This window comes from Nansenia antarctica, assembly GCF_963989245.1.
Source record: "Nansenia antarctica genome assembly, chromosome: 2".
NCBI classification, from domain to species: Eukaryota; Metazoa; Chordata; class Actinopteri; order Argentiniformes; family Microstomatidae; genus Nansenia; species Nansenia antarctica.
In genome coordinates this window covers 87,333,048-87,349,649 of record NC_137675.1, presented here as the reverse complement: position 1 = coordinate 87,349,649, position 16,602 = coordinate 87,333,048, and the positions used below count along the sequence as shown (strand labels likewise).

The 16,602-nt window shown below is 49.6% G+C and overlaps 1 protein-coding gene across 1 annotated transcript in view; it reads right to left on the bottom strand.

Annotated features, from left to right (window-relative positions):
* Window positions 1–9,444: 9,444 nt before the first annotated feature.
* LOC308150822 (E3 SUMO-protein ligase CBX4-like) overlaps window positions 9,445–16,602 on the bottom strand; it is a gene marked incomplete at both ends in the record, with an annotated part of 15,534 nt that continues 8,376 nt past the window's right edge. The window contains 2 exons of the mRNA XM_080523614.1: window positions 9,445–11,055; window positions 16,057–16,123. Of these exons, the coding sequence (XP_080379740.1) occupies window positions 9,445–11,055; window positions 16,057–16,123 (1,678 nt within the window). The remainder of the gene's footprint in view (window positions 11,056–16,056; window positions 16,124–16,602) is intronic.

Here is a 16,602-nt window from a genome sequence, read left to right as displayed (position 1 = left end):
GTTGCGGCAGGCAGGCAGATAGGGAGAGTTGTTTTATTTATGACAATCTTCAGAGCTCCTTCAGTTATTTATCAACTTCATACGAACAGTACTTCAATTGTAAACACATACACCCAAACCGCACAAACTGAAAACAGATAACCGACTGTCGACAAATATTCGATTATATATTCATGCAAACGTGTCATAAACCAACGGAAAGCATGCAGGGATTCGATCATTTGTTCTAAAGATATTAACTCATAACTAAAATGATTTCAACTTCTTAATACTTGTTCTCCCGAAAATAGGCATTATCGTTATTATCAATAAATAAACAACGAGAAGGAACATATTAGATGACCAATGCTTGATCATTGAATACAATACAAAACATCTTATTTGAACATGTTCGAAATCTAAAGGCTCTACCACCATTATTAAGCTTATACACAGTTAGATTCATACTAAAATGTTTTGCAAGTACACAGACCCGACAGTGACCCTATAAACATGCGATGTAATCTGTTAGGAATCTGAGAAGTTAACTTAAATTCCTATTTCAAAGTGATTGAAATACAAAAATATATATTTTAAACCTGCTTCTATCAGGAAAAGGTTTCGCCATGGTTTTTCCAATCAAGCTGTCTAGAATAACACTTAAATTAAATGGGAATAGGCTACAGTAGTAGGCTATAATAATAGTCAGCGCAAAGTTTGATATTTGCACAACATCAACAGGTCTTGCTTGTAGTTTATAAAGACATTAATTCCTATAAGGGAGGAAACACATATCTCCATAAAAGGCATTTGCAACGACAAATCACGTTTCGTGCCTAAAGGAATGACGTTTAAAACAACTGTGTTAACGCTCTTCATTTTAGGCAGGATTGTTTGACACAAATGACTGAGATGGACAGTGTTTATCCGTTCTTTCTCCTGCTCTAGGCCTAGTCCACTGGTCTCCTGCTCTCTAGGCCTAGTCCACTGGTCTCCTGCTCTCTAGGCCTAGTCCACTAGTCTCCTGCTCTCTAGGCCTAGTCCACTGGTCTCCTGCTCTCTAGGCCTAGTCCACTAGTCTCCTGCTCTAGGCCTAGTCCACTGGTCTCCTGCTCTGTAGGCCTAGTCCACTGGTCTCCTGCTCTCTAGGCCTAGTCCACTGGTCTCCTGCTCTCTAGGCCTAGTCCACTAGTCTCCTGCTCTCTAGGCCTAGTCCACTAGTCTCCTGCTCTCTAGGCCTAGTCCACTAGTCTCCTGCTCTCTAGGCCTAGTCCACTAGTCTCCTGCTCTCTAGGCCTAGTCCACTGGTCTCCTGCTCTCTAGGCCTAGTCCACTAGTCTCCTGCTCTCTAGGCCTAGTCCACTAGTCTCCTGCTCTCTAGGCCTAGTCCACTAGTCTCCTGCTCTCTAGGCCTAGTCCACTAGTCTCCTGCTCTCTAGGCCTAGTCCACTGGTCTCCTGCTCTCTAGGCCTAGTCCACTGGTCTCCTGCTCTCTAGGCCTAGTCCACTGGTCTCCTGCTCTCTAGGCCTAGTCCACTGGTCTCCTGCTCTCTAGGCCTAGTCCACTAGTCTCCTGCTCTCTAGGCCTAGTCCACTGGTCTCCTGCTCTCTAGGCCTAGTCCACTAGTCTCCTGCTCTCTAGGCCTAGTCCACTAGTCTCCTGCTCTAGGCCTAGTCCACTGGTCTCCTGCTCTAGGCCTAGTCCACTAGTCTCCTGCTCTCTAGGCCTAGTCCACTAGTCTCCTGCTCTAGGCCTAGTCCACTAGTCTCCTGCTCTAGGCCTAGTCCACTAGTCTCCTGCTCTCTAGGCCTAGTCCACTAGTCTCCTGCTCTCTAGGCCTAGTCCACTAGTCTCCTGCTCTCTAGGCCTAGTCCACTAGTCTCCTGCTCTCTAGGCCTAGTCCACTGGTCTCCTGCTCTCTAGGCCTAGTCCACTGGTCTCCTGCTCTCTAGGCCTAGTCCACTAGTCTCCTGCTCTCTAGGCCTAGTCCACTGGTCTCCTGCTCTCTAGGCCTAGTCCACTGGTCTCCTGCTCTCTAGGCCTAGTCCACTAGTCTCCTGCTCTCTAGGCCTAGTCCACTGGTCTCCTGTTCTCTAGGCCTAGTCCACTAGTCTCCTGCTCTCTAGGCCTAGTCCACTGGTCTCCTGCTCTCTAGGCCTAGTCCACTGGTCTCCTGCTCTCTAGGCCTAGTCCACTAGTCTCCTGCTCTCTAGGCCTAGTCCACTGGTCTCCTGCTCTCTAGGCCTAGTCCACTAGTCTCCTGCTCTCTAGGCCTAGTCCACTAGTCTCCTGCTCTAGGCCTAGTCCACTGGTCTCCTGCTCTAGGCCTAGTCCACTAGTCTCCTGCTCTCTAGGCCTAGTCCACTAGTCTCCTGCTCTAGGCCTAGTCCACTAGTCTCCTGCTCTCTAGGCCTAGTCCACTAGTCTCCTGCTCTCTAGGCCTAGTCCACTGGTCTCCTGCTCTCTAGGCCTAGTCCACTAGTCTCCTGCTCTCTAGGCCTAGTCCACTGGTCTCCTGCTCTCTAGGCCTAGTCCACTAGTCTCCTGCTCTCTGGGTCTAGTCCACTGGTCTCCTGCTCTAGGCCTAGTCCACTGGTCTCCTGCTCTCTAGGCCTAGTCCACTGGTCTCCTGCTCTCTAGGCCTAGTCCACTGGTCTCCTGCTCTCTAGGCCTAGTCCACTAGTCTCCTGCTCTCTAGGCCTAGTCCACTAGTCTCCTGCTCTCTAGGTCTAGTCCACTAGTCTCCTGCTCTCTAGGCCTAGTCCACTAGTCTCCTGCTCTTTAGGCCTAGTCCACTAGTCTCCTGCTCTAGGCCTAGTCCACTGGTCTCCTGCTCTCTAGGCCTAGTCCACTAGTCTCCTGCTCTCTAGGCCTAGTCCACTAGTCTCCTGCTCTCTAGGCCTAGTCCACTAGTCTCCTGCTCTCTAGGCCTAGTCCACTAGTCTCCTGCTCTCTAGGCCTAGTCCACTAGTCTCCTGCTCTCTAGGCCTAGTCCACTAGTCTCCTGCTCTAGGCCTAGTCCACTAGTCTCCTGCTCTCTAGGCCTAGTCCACTAGTCTCCTGCTCTCTAGGCCTAGTCCACTAGTCTCCTGCTCTCTAGGCCTAGTCCACTAGTCTCCTGCTCTCTAGGCCTAGTCCACTAGTCTCCTGCTCTAGGCCTAGTCCACTAGTCTCCTGCTCTCTAGGCCTAGTCCACTGGTCTCCTGCTCTCTAGGCCTAGTCCACTAGTCTCCTGCTCTCTAGGCCTAGTCCACTAGTCTCCTGCTCTCTAGGCCTAGTCCACTAGTCTCCTGCTCTCTAGGCCTTGTCCACTGGTCTCCTGCTCTCTAGGCCTAGTCCACTGGTCTCCTGCTCTCTAGGCCTAGTCCACTGGTCTCCTGCTCTCTAGGCCTAGTCCACTGGTCTCCTGCTCTCTAGGCCTAGTCCACTAGTCTCATGCTCTCTAGGCCTAGTCCACAAGCAAAGAGCACGGCCTTTGCTGCTCCATTCGACAAAATACGACTTTTGAGAGAAATGTCAACATGGCGTTTAATTGGTGGCAGACTGTCGCAGTGTGCGTGTGTGCGTGTGTGTGTGTGTGTGTCCAGTTACAGTTCTCGGTGTGTATCCGTGGTCGTTAATGGGCGCCACAGACTTCAAGGTTGCATACCACACCGCAATAGATCACGTTGCATACCTTGATAAGCAACTCCCTCGGGAGCCACAGTTATTCATACTCAGGGTCTATATATTATCGAAACACATGTTTTAACAACTTTCAACTCAAGGTCTCACACCATATATGGCTGCACATGTCTCCACTTGCCAACACACAGCACTAATAGTTTTATATATTAAAAAAAAGATTTCCAATTGCAGTTGCCCAAGCGAGTTTAGATCAGACCAATAAAGAACGGAAAATAATTTTAATACATTTGAAAACAAGCCAACGCAGGCCTGTATAGCTACAAGTTGATGTCTAACGTTGTTCTGTAGGAGGGTTTATTAGGGATATATAAAGGATATCTAATGGATCAGAGGGATTGTGTTGGCCCATTCTGGGCTGCAACGTTGGCAGCAAAAGCGCTATACAAATAAAGTTATTATTATTATTATTATTATTATTATTATTATTATTATATTATTCTCAATAGGCCTGTATTGATGAGCAACACAACAGAACAATACTTTGGCTCCTTGTTTCCATGGCAGCCAAAAGGCTTCTTTAAAGTCAGAATTATGCAACTGACCTCTACATTGGGCCTAGCCTAGTTAGCTCAGACCGGGGTTAGAACTGGGTTAGACCTGGGTTAGGCCTGGGTTAGACCTGGGTTAGACCTGGGTTAGGCCTGGGTTAGACCCTGGGCTAGACCTGGGTTAGACCCTGGGTTAGGCCTGGGTAGGGTTAGGCCCTGGGTTAGACCTGGGTTATACCTGGGTTTGGCCTGGGTTAGACCTGGGTTAGGACTGGGTTAGGACTTTGTTAGACCTGGGTTAGACCCTGGGTTAGGGGTGGGGGTGGGGGGGTGGAGAAGAGATGGGTGTAGGTCAACTTGCTGGATGGGGGTGTGGTCCAGAGTTAGGCAGCACACATTAACGTGAGTGTAGATATGGACAGGCCTGCTGGCTGGTCCTTCTGAAGAGCAGAACACAACCTCCCTCAGCCTCTACACAACCTCCCTCAGCCTCCATCCACACAACCTCCCTCAGCCTCCATCTACACAACCTTCCTCAGCCTCCATCTACACAACCTTCCTCAGCCTCCATCTACACAACCTCCCTCAGCCTCCATCTACACAACCTTCCTCAGCCTCCATCTACACAACCTCCCTCAGCCTCCATCTACACAACCTCCCTCAGCCTCCATCTACACAACCTCCCTCAGCCTCCATCTACACAACCTCCCTCAGCCTCCATCTACACAACCTCCCTCAGCCTCCATCTACACAACCTCCCTCAGCCTCCATCTACACAACCTCCCTCAGCCTCCATCCACACAACCTCCCTCAGCCTCCATCTACACAACCTCCCTCAGCCTCCATCTACACAACCTCCCCCAGCCTCCATCTACACAACCTCCCTCAGCCTCCATCTACACAACCTCCCTCAGCCTCCATCCACACAACCTCCCTCAGCCTCTACACAACCTCCCTCAGCCTCCATCCACACAACCTCCCTCAGCCTCTACACAACCTCCCTCAGCCTCCATCTACACAACCTCCCTCAGCCTCTACACAACCTCCCTCAGCCTCCATCCACACAACCTCCCTCAGCCTCCATCTACACAACCTCCCTCAGCCTCCATCTACACAACCTCCCTCAGCCTCTACACAACCTCCCTCAGCCTCCATCTACACAACCTCCCTCAGCCTCTACACAACCTCCCTCAGCCTCCATCTACACAACCTCCCTCAGCCTCTACACAACCTCCCTCAGCCTCCATCCACACAACCTCCCTCAGCCTCCATCTACACAACCTCCCTCAGCCTCCATCTACACAACCTCCCTCAGCCTCCATCTACACAACCTCCCTCAGCCTCCATCTACACAACCTCCCTCAGCCTCCATCTACACAACCTCCCTCAGCCTCTACACAACCTCCCTCAGCCTCTACACAACCTCCCTCAGCCTCCATCCACACAATCGGAAAAAAAAACAATGACTGTAAATCGTCTCGAGCTTCCCCCCCAAACAGCTGTGACAGTTGACGGCGGGAGTGTTGTCAGCTGCATACTCTACGCTACAAAAGGTGGCAGGGTTTGATAGTAGTTAAGACAGGGCAAATACATGTGAAAGGTTCATTTCGCCGAGCGTTCTTCCTGAGGGAGACACACAGTGTTGTGTTATGTAACGGCCCTCCACTTCGCCGGTTTTTGCGCTCGTCGTAAATTCCTGGTAAAGGCCGAGCCGCCTTTTCTGCGGTAGAAAAATAATGCATCAGTAAAGTTGTAATAATACCAGTGGCCAGGACAGTCATGTAATACAGAGGGCCCTTTGTGCCGGCTTGTTTGTGCTTATGCAACTCGATCTGCGGTTCCACTTATAGGTCAAAGGTCAATAGAAATGTTTCCCAAACAAAAGGTCTTGCGTGCACTGTTGTACTTTTCACCTTTCAGAAGAAGAACGGCCATTTGCATACGGGATGGAAACCAACCAAACAATGATACTGATTGCTATCAGTTCATATTCATACAGTTACAAGTTCATATTTTGGGGTAAATTAACACGGTGCGAAACGTCCTGTGATATAAGTGTACAATGCGAATGAAGACATCTCTCCCATATTGAGTAGGACAACGCTTCAGTTCATCATCCTTATAATACCTCATACTGTAGTGCTGTAACACCATGCCCTGTCTACAGTACCATGTCTGTTGCACTATGACTCTGTCTGTTGATGTGTATCTGTCTGGTGAGATGCCAAACCACATTCCAGTGACTCACTACTTGTACTTTGTGCAATGACAGTAAAGTTGAATCTAATCTAATCTATCAGCATGTACGAGTGATGTAACTCCCAGAATGCCTCTGTGCGCAGCATGATGTCAAGACAACACCAGAACAAGGAACAAGGATGTGTCTCTTTCTCTGCTTTATTGTAAAACATACCTTCAGGTAAGCTGTGCCAAGTACACACCTCCAGCAACTCCCCCCCCCCCCGCCCCCCCTTCAGGTAAACTGTGCCAAACGCACACTTCAACCCCCCCCCCCCCCCCCCCCCCCCCTCAGAACACAATTTAGAACAATTATTTTTGCATTTGAAGTGCAAGGAAGGGTAAACCTCCATCAGATCCCAAACAAAAGAGGACTGTCAAAAAGTAGGCTGTGCCAAATGTTCTACACAAACGTATATACGGTAGTATCTTCAGCTCGTAAGCTTAGAATGATAAGGTTCTATCTCCGTTTAGGGCAGTTCAGAGATATTGAGCGTCAAAGTGTTTACATTCCATTGTGTTTTGTGAGATGGAACCTTTGTATTTTATTAATTACTATCTAAAAAATGTCAACATTTTAAAAACAACACCACACAGGCATTAATAAACACCTAATGGATCAGATTATGTAAAAAAAAAAAAAATTGGGACAAAAATGGAGATAGAACCTTATAATTCTAATGTCACAAGCTTCGGATGAGGAGGGCAAATAAGCTTAGTTTTGAACAACACAATGATAATAACTACTAGCTTTTTAAACAGTATTATCTTTGTAATCAACCCTCAACCCTGAATACCAGGTCTTCATCGTAGCATTCTACCTTTCTTTGCATTCGATGTGCATCGAAGGCGATTTAGACTCTTTATGTAGGTTACATCCGATCTGACACATATTGTTTTCAAAGACAGAAAGTACTATAGCATTTACACTTTAGCAGCAATATCAAAATAGCTTGTGCTCATTGGATTGTATCTGTTAGGATCAATATATAAGCCTCTAAAATACAAGCAACTCACATCAGCTTTTATATTCTTGCAAAGACGCATGTTGAGAATCACTGGAAAAAGAAGTGCATGGGTGTAACCCTGGTAGCTTTGCGCCAAACAAACAGCAGTAGCGTACACACTCACCGGCCACATCATTAGGTACACCTGCATTAGGTACACCTTCCTTGGGTACACCTGCATTGGGTACACCTGCATTAGGTACACCTTGGCTAACGAGCAGTTGGAAAGGTGTACCTAATAAAGTGGCCGGTGAGTGTATATCAATCCATGAGGCCGTGAAGCAAACTTCAGTAGCAAGTTGAGATAAACATTCTGAAATGCCAACTTGTTATTGGGGTGGTCAGACGTAGAGACGCCACAGAGGGCCATCGTCTATCCTATGGGCTGTCTTCCATCTGTGGGGTCTGAACCGACGCAATACATCAACTTAATAAGGGTGAAAATCAATAAATCAGAGTTTCCTTTAAAGGAAAAATGACCCCGTTGATGAATGAAGCTCAAGCCGTCATTACTCATCTCTGAGGGTTCATTTCCTTAATGGTCAGCTTGACTAATGCCCAACGAAACACTGCAACTTACACTTTGTTTCCTAAAAGATTTGTCAGAGGTAAAAAATAAAGTGCAATGTATAGCAACAGATAACGACCACAATAAAAGGTATTTTACTTGTTATGCCTGTTGTGTTCTGACTTGAATGTATGTGTAAGTCATGTCAGTATTGTCGTACATACACATCCTCTCAACCCTAGGTGTTGTCATACAGGAGGCGCGTGCCGCGTCACACACCGACATTTCGTGAGCTTAGAATGATTAGGTTCTATCTCCGTTTAGGGTCGTTCAGAGATATTGAGCGTCAAAGTTTTTACATTCCATTATGTTTTGTGAGATGGAACCTTTGTATTTTATTAATTACTAACTAAAAAACACCTAATGGATCAGATTATGTAATGGATCAGATTATGTAAAAAATGTTTGAGATAGAACCTTATAATTCTAACGTCACGATTTCACAGTTTGCATTTCATAGCTCGTTAATCGCTCCAACACTCACAAACAAAAACACCGTTTGAAATATGACAGCTCAGATCCAGGACACCAGAAGACTGGAGTAGATTGTAAAGCAATGAAAAAACAATTATATAAAACTATGGAGGATAAATATATTTCTCCACATACAGTACAATATAGTACATAGTACAAATTAATATACACACAGGTGAATGCAATTAAGTGCTTTGATCACCATAACCACTCAGCAATGGACCATCCCACCCGCCTATGGACCAGAACGTATTGCCATCGGTAACCAGGGTGACCAGATGTCCCGCTTTGCGTGGATCACGGGGGCCAGTGTCCACAAAGTCTTCAGCCTATCAGGAAACAGCATTCATGTTCCCATGGCAACGGCGGACCCCCACGTGGGATACAGGGAGCTGGCTGAATGTATGTGCGAACCACCCGCTGACTCATGACACATTCAGCCAGCTCCCTATATCCCACGTGGGTCCGCCGTTGCCATGGGAACACGAATGCTGTTTCCTGATAGGCTGAAGACGTTCCGTTAGAATCTGGACGTTCTGCTGCAACTGAACACGTCGGCGCTTGGTTGCAGATGGACACTGGCCTCGTGGCCGCGCACAGCGGGACATCTGGTCACCCTAATCGGTAAGTACCACATCTCTATAAAACCTCATACATCTCCGGCCGATAAGTTTGGTATACATCCCCAACACAACAACAAGTAAAAGCTATTCCACGTAAGCCTGGAGTTTCATACAAGGGATAATGAATAATTCTTCTTGTCGTTAACATCCACCTGAACACAGTCACTCACGTCCGCAAGGCCGTTGTTCGCCCTACGACATCACAGAGGAGTTCCAGTATAAAACATCATAAGAAACGTATTGATCTGAGTGATAAATTATACATTTCCATATGTACAAAATTCTGGTATGTTTTAGTTTTTTTTACATTATGCACATATTTACACGGCCGCCATTTTTCCAGTCAGTAGGCCTCGGTCGGGACGGGGGTCAGGAGCTGTTAGACAGGCACGTATTCCTTAAAAGTGATAGTGAGACAGTTTGTGGTAACGTCCGTGATGATGATGTTGCCCATAAAAGGTGAGATTTTTAGAACAGGCTCTTCCATGGCCTTCTCTTTACTATTCTCGGATTCCGCTACCTCTGGAGTTGGTGTCTTAGGGGAAGGGACAGGGGCAGGAGCAGGAGAAGAAGCAGGGGCAGGGTCTGGGGCAGAAGCAGGCACAGGGACAGGAGCAGAAGCTAGGGCAGGGGCAGGTGCAGGGCCCGGGGCAGACTCTGGGACAGGTTCTACCACTGACAGCTTCCTGCTCTTCGAACAGCTAAGATCCATCGGCTCCTCCTGACCGCCGTCCGCAGCCTCGAACCCACAACCCCCCGTGCTGCTGCGCCGCGGGCCGCTGAAATGGAGGTCCATCGGTTTGTCCTGAGGCGGCGCGGGCACGGCGCTGGGGACGCTGAAACTCCTGGAGCCCAGAAACGTCTTACACGCCGTCCTGTCCTCCCCCGCGTCGGACAGCTTACGTTTCCGGTCGTTTCCGACCGAGTGCTGCGGTTGATGGGTTCTGATGGGCGGGGGGGGGTTCGTCGTGGTAGGGGTCGGGGTGCTGGTGGCCACAGCCCAGGGCGTGGTGGGGGGGGGCGGACTGGTGGTCAGCTGCAAGGGCTGGTCGTCCGGTAGGTCCGCCTGCCCCCTGGCCTCCTCCGTGTTGTACTCCTCCGCCGTGCTGGGCGACGGTTTGGAGAAATGTCCGTCCTTCGGAGAGCACTTCTTGGGGTGTTCGGCGGCCGGCGGCGAGCTGCCGTCGCAGAGCTCCTTGGGGACGCTGTGCTGCTCCGGGTGCGGCCGCGTTGCACCGGCCGTGTTGGTCCTGTCCGCCGGGCCGGTCGTCCCCGACGACGGCGGCTTGACGTCCGCCCTTGACGAGTCTCCGTGCTGCTGCTTGCCCTTGGGCGCCGACGACGACGGCGCCTTGTTGTTGTTGCCGTCCATGTACTTGCTCATGACGATGACGATGCGGCCGTTCTTGTTCTTGTTCTTGATGATCTTCATCTTGTTGTTGTTGTTGTTGTTGCTACCGGCGGTGGCGGCGGCGGCGGCGCTGGGGGGGAGGAGGGCCGCCGGGGGGGGTTGTTGTTTCTTGGCCTCCGACGCCGGCAGATCTACCTTGACCTTGCTGAGGCAGCCCGTGTCCTTGTCCCGTACCCACTTCTGCTGCAAGGCCGGGGGCAGGTTCCACCCGGGGTTGGCGTTGGCGTTGGCGGTGGCGTTGGCGGCGGTGGCAGGTTGGCTGGGCTGGTCTTGACCTTTGACCTCCTTGGGCGGCCGTCCGGACTGGTCGTCGTACATCTTGGGGTCGGGCTGGTAGTGGTGGTGCTTCTTGCTGTTGAGCTGGTAGACGTACTTCTTCTTCCCGTTGGCTAGCTGGTCGGCGGGGACCTCCTGGCTGCTGGGCTGGTACTGGTGGTGCTTCTTGCTGTTCAGCTGGTACTGCTGGGGCTGGGACCGCTGCATCTGGACCGGGTCGGGCCTGAGGCGGCTCTCCACGTCCGGGGGCGAGGTGTCCTCCAGGCTGGCCAGGATGCTGGAGCGCCGCGCGAACGAGGGAACCTTGAAAAAAACAAAACAGGAGGTTATTATGATTTTTGCGAATAATGAGAGAGAGACAAAGACATCGACTGTGTTTTCCAAAATGCATTCTTGCACCCTAATCTAGAACGTATTGACCAAGTCCCGCGCCGACGAGACCACAACTATCGGACATACCCTGAGCATGCAATACACACAACGCTGAACATATGATATATATCACTGTGTGTTTAACTGTATTCTTTTTATTGTTTTGTTATTGTTTCTGTTTATATATATACAGTATATGATCTATTAACCTTGTTACATTCTAGTGTTGATGATGATTGACGTCGCGGAGCTGTTCTGCCTCAGACATTTCGTTGCGTTGTTTACTTGTTTACCACGTAATGACGAATGAACACAACTTGACTACACTCAGGGTACAGATATCACACTAGCACAGGAGACATCTACTACCCCCCAGCACTGTGTCTCCTGAGACATCTACTACCCCCCAGCACTGTGTGTCCTGAGACATCTACTACCCCCCAGCACTGTGTCTCCTGAGACATCTACTACCCCCCAGCACTGTGTCTCCTGAGACATCTACTACCCCCCCAGCACTGTGTCTCCTGAGACATCTACTACCCCCCAGCATTGTCTCCTGAGACATCTACTACCCCCCAGCACTGTGTCTCCTGAGACATCTACTACCCCCCTGCACTGTGTCTCTTGAGACACCTGCTTCCCCCTATACTGTGTCTCCTGAGACATCTACTACCCCCCAGCACTGTGTCTCCTGAGACATCTACTACCCCCCAGCACTGTGACTCCTGAGACATCTACTACCCCCCAGCACTGTGTCTCCTGAGACATCTACTACCCCCCCAGCACTGTGTCTCCTGAGACATCTACTACCCCCCCAGCACTGTGTCTCCTGAGACATCTACTACCCCCCAGCACTGTGTCTCCTGAGACATCTACTGCCCCCCAGCACTGTGTCTCCTGAGACATCTACCAACCCCCAGCACTGTGTCTCCTGAGACATCTACTACCCCCCAGCACTGTGTCTCCTGAGACATCTACTACCCCCCAGCACTGTGTCTCCTGGGACATCTACTACCCCCCAGCACTGTGTCTCCTGAGACATCTACTACCCCCCAGCACTGTGTCTCCTGAGACACCTGCTTCCCCCTATACTGTGTCTCCTAAGATTCCTACTTCCCCCCCTTGTACTGTTTCTCCAGTGTCTATAAAATAAATTAATTAATTTAAAGAAATACGACTGCCAATGGCCCCAGGCCTGAGCTAGATTACTCTTCCTGCTACGACTGGTGGATTGATGATTCACTTGCTTAGTCAAACGTATTGATTGTAAGTCGCTTTGGAATAAGGCGTCTGCTAAATGCCCAAAATGTAAATGTAAATGGGTACAGATATCACCCTAACACAGGGGACAGATATCACTCGTACTCGTTAAGGATAGAGCTGTCGTTAATCCTAGGGACTCAAACGCTACATACCTATTCATGGGTCATTTGTAAGGGTTTTAACAGGGTGAGAGGTGGCAGACTGGGACATCGTGGACAGTGAACAGCGGGGTGAATCTATCCGACACTAGCCTACATATCTAAGACAGTCAAGCGCGTAAGACCCCCTTGTGTCATAGATTTGACCTTTTTAGACGGATAGGCTAGACCGGAGCTCCGTACTGAGCTTTTTACCGGGAGAGACAGTACAGATACCACCCTTAGCACAGAGTACAGATACCACCCTTAACACAGAGTACAGATACCCCCCCCTTAACACAGAGTACAGATACCACCCTTAGCACAGAGTACAGATACCCCCCTTAACACAGAGTACAGATACCCCCCCTTAACACAGAGTACAGATACCCCCTTAACACAGAGTACAGATACCCCCCCCTTAACACAGAGTACAGATACCCCCCCTTAACACAGAGTACAGATACCCCCCCTTAACACAGAGTATAGATACCCCCCCTTAACACAGAGTACAGATACCCCCCCTTAACACAGAGTACAGATACCCCCCTTAACACAGAGTACAGATACCCCCCCCTTAACACAGAGTACAGATACCCCCCCCTTAGCACAGAGTACAGATACCCCCCCCTTAACACAGAGTACAGATACCCCCCCCTTAACACAGAGTACAGATACCCCCCCTTAACACAGAGTACAGATACCCCCCTTAACACAGAGTACAGATACCCCCCTTAACACAGAGTACAGATACCCCCCTTAACACAGAGTACAGATACCCCCCTTAACACAGAGTACAGATACCCCCCCTTAACACAGAGTACAGATACCCCCCCTTAACACAGAGTACAGATACCCCCCTTAACACAGAGGACAGATACCCCCCCCCTTAACACAGAGGACAGATACCCCCCCCTTAACACAGAGTACAGATACCCCCCCTTAACACAGAGGACAGATACCCCCCCCTTAACACAGAGGACAGATACCCCCCCCTTAACACAGAGTACAGATACCCCCCCTTAACACAGAGTACAGATACCCCCCCTTAACACAGAGTACAGATACCCCCCTTAACACAGAGTACAGATACCCCCCTTAACACAGAGTACAGATACCCCCCCCTTAACACAGAGTACAGATACCCCCCCTTAACACAGAGTACAGATACCCCCCTTAACACAGAGTACAGATACCCCCCTTAACACAGAGTACAGATACCCCCCCCCCTTAACACAGAGTACAGATACCCCCCCCTTAACACAGAGTACAGATACCCCCCCTTAACACAGAGTACAGATACCCCCCCTTAACACAGAGTACAGATACCCCCTTAACACAGAGGACAGATACCCCCCTTAACACAGAGTACAGATACCCCCCTTAACACAGAGGACAGATACCCCCCTTAACACAGAGTACAGATACCCCCCCCTTAACACAGAGTACAGATACCCCCCCTTAACACAGAGTACAGATACCCCCCCCTTAACACAGAGTACAGATACCCCCCTTAACACAGAGGACAGATACCCCCCTTAACACAGAGTACAGATACCCCCCCTTAACACAGAGTACAGATAGATACCCCCCCTTAACACAGAGTACAGATACCCCCCCCTTAACACAGAGTACAGATACCCCCCTTAACACAGAGGACAGATACCCCCCTTAACACAGAGTACAGATACCCCCCTTAACACAGAGTACAGATACCCCCCTTAACACAGAGTACAGATACCCCCCCTTAACACAGAGTACAGATACCCCCCCCTTAACACAGAGTACAGATACCCCCCTTAACACAGAGTACAGATACCCCCCTTGATACCCCCCCTGATACCCCCCCTGACACAGGAAGCACATCGGGTGAGGAGAGCTGACAATCAGAGCTCTATACCGTGGGACGCCTCCCACCGTTCCGTCCCCCGCTCCCCCCCTCCTTCCTCCCCCCTCCTCTCCCCTCCCCCTCCTCCTGACCCCCAGAGAGGCATTTCAGAGAGACCCTCAAGATGCTACGGCGGTGACCCCGGGTCACAGGGGTGCCACCAGACGTGTCACGCTCCCTCCCTGAGTCCGAGCCGCGAGGTATGTCCCTTAAGGAGGTGTCACTGCACGGCAATAAAGGCTCTCGGCCCTTACTAATCAAACCAAACGGTGTGTGTGTGTGTGTCTCTCTCTCTCCCTCCCTCGCTCTCTGCTTCTCTCTTTTTCTCACTCTGTCTCTCCCCCCTCCCTCTCTCACTCTCTCCCCCTCTCGCTCCCACTCTCCCTCACTCCCTCCCTCTCCCTCTTTCTCCCTCCCTCCCTCCCTCCCTCTCTCTCTAAAGGTAAATGCTGAAGTGAAAATAGTCCTTAGCGGCGTATAATAATAATAATCAAGAATTCAGAATTGGTTCCGAATTCAAGGTTGTGAAGCTCCAACTCCCAACCTTAGGGAGCGAAAAAAGAGAGAGAGAGAGAGAGAGAGGAGATAGTGTTTTAGTTATTCTCTTAATTAGTGTAGGTTTCTGGTTTGGAATAACAATCCTTGTACACGCTCGTTTTAGAGCTCGTAACAAGTTACTTTCATGGGAGAAAAAAAAAAGAACAGCGTATCAAACTTGTGGTTATGGCTATGTGGTTATTCATTTGGGGGGCGATTTTTTTTTTACATCGCTCTGTACTCGACTCCACACTTGAGAGAAAGAAGGGAAAAAAAACACTAAAAAGAAAACAGCCATTTTGCACATAGCCCTACTTGATATTAGCATAAACTAAAATGAATGCGCTCAAGCAGCGCTTCCATGGCCTCAGGCAGCGCAGAGCTTCATGATGAGTTCTCAGGCCTGACAGCTGGAGGAGTCAGTCTGCCTGTCTCTCCCCCGATGCAAATCTACTCAAAATAACCACAGCCATAATGAGAGGGTCTCCCCAACACCTGACACTGGTGTGTGTGTGTGTGTGTGTGTGTGTGTCTCTCTCTCCCTCCCTCGCTCTCTCCTTCTCTTCCGCTCTCTTTTTCTCACACTGTCTCTCTTCCCCCTCTCCCTCTCTCTCACTCCCTCCCTCACTCCCTCTCTCTTTCTCTCTCTCTCTCTCTCTCTCTCTCTCCCCCTCTTGCTCCTGCTCTCACTCCCTCTCTCACTCTCTCTCTCTCCCTCTCTCTTTCTCTCACTGTCTCTCTCCCTCTCTCTTTCTCTCACTCTGTCTCTCTCCCCCCTCTCCCTCTCCCTCACTCTCCTTCCATCCCGCTCTCACTCCCTCCCTCTCACTCTCTCTCTCTCCCCCTCTTGCTCCCGCTCTCACTCCCTCCCTCTCACTCTCACCCCTCCCCCTCTCCCGCTCTCCCTCTCCCTCTCCCCCTCCCTCTCCCTCCCTCCCTCCCTCCCTCCCCTTCTCTCTAAAGGTAAATGCTGAAGTGAAACAGGTTTCTCAATGGAAGTGAAATGTCAGCAGGTCATAGGTAACGCTGCTGTGGAACCCTCTGGCGATGAAGGCAATTACTTGGATTAAGATGAACACAGTTACCTGGATTAAGATAAACAGTTACCTGGATTAAGAGGTTTTTTGGTTTAGGTCCCCGTTTGCGATATCCCACCAGCTGGTCCTGTCTCTCTCTGTGAACACACAAGAAGAAACACATGTATTTATAGTACGGGTGGACTGAACGGATTCTTGTGTCATCATATTGACATATTGAAAGATAGAGAAGGTCTTACAAAAATGGTTCATGCATTGCAGATTAGGTTATACTGTGGTAGAATTTCGACTCCTAATAATTAACGAAAACACTGGAGCTTGCAATTTCTTCAGAGACCTTGAGAGCTTGGCGCATGGTGCTTTTCACAATTTCTATGATTTCGTGGTTACATGAGAAGGATGTGTAGCCACTCCTCGTATCAATGGCCCGAAACGCAAAACCTCCTATCTGCAAAATGTTCTGATTTGGCGGTTTTCACTTTAATTGACGACGACAATGATAGGTCTGTCTGTCCGCATGTCGGCAACCAATCAAAATGTTCAGACTTTTCTTTTGAACGGAACACGGAACTACGTTTCAACGTCGTTGAGAATCACGACACAAACTCGCTAGTCA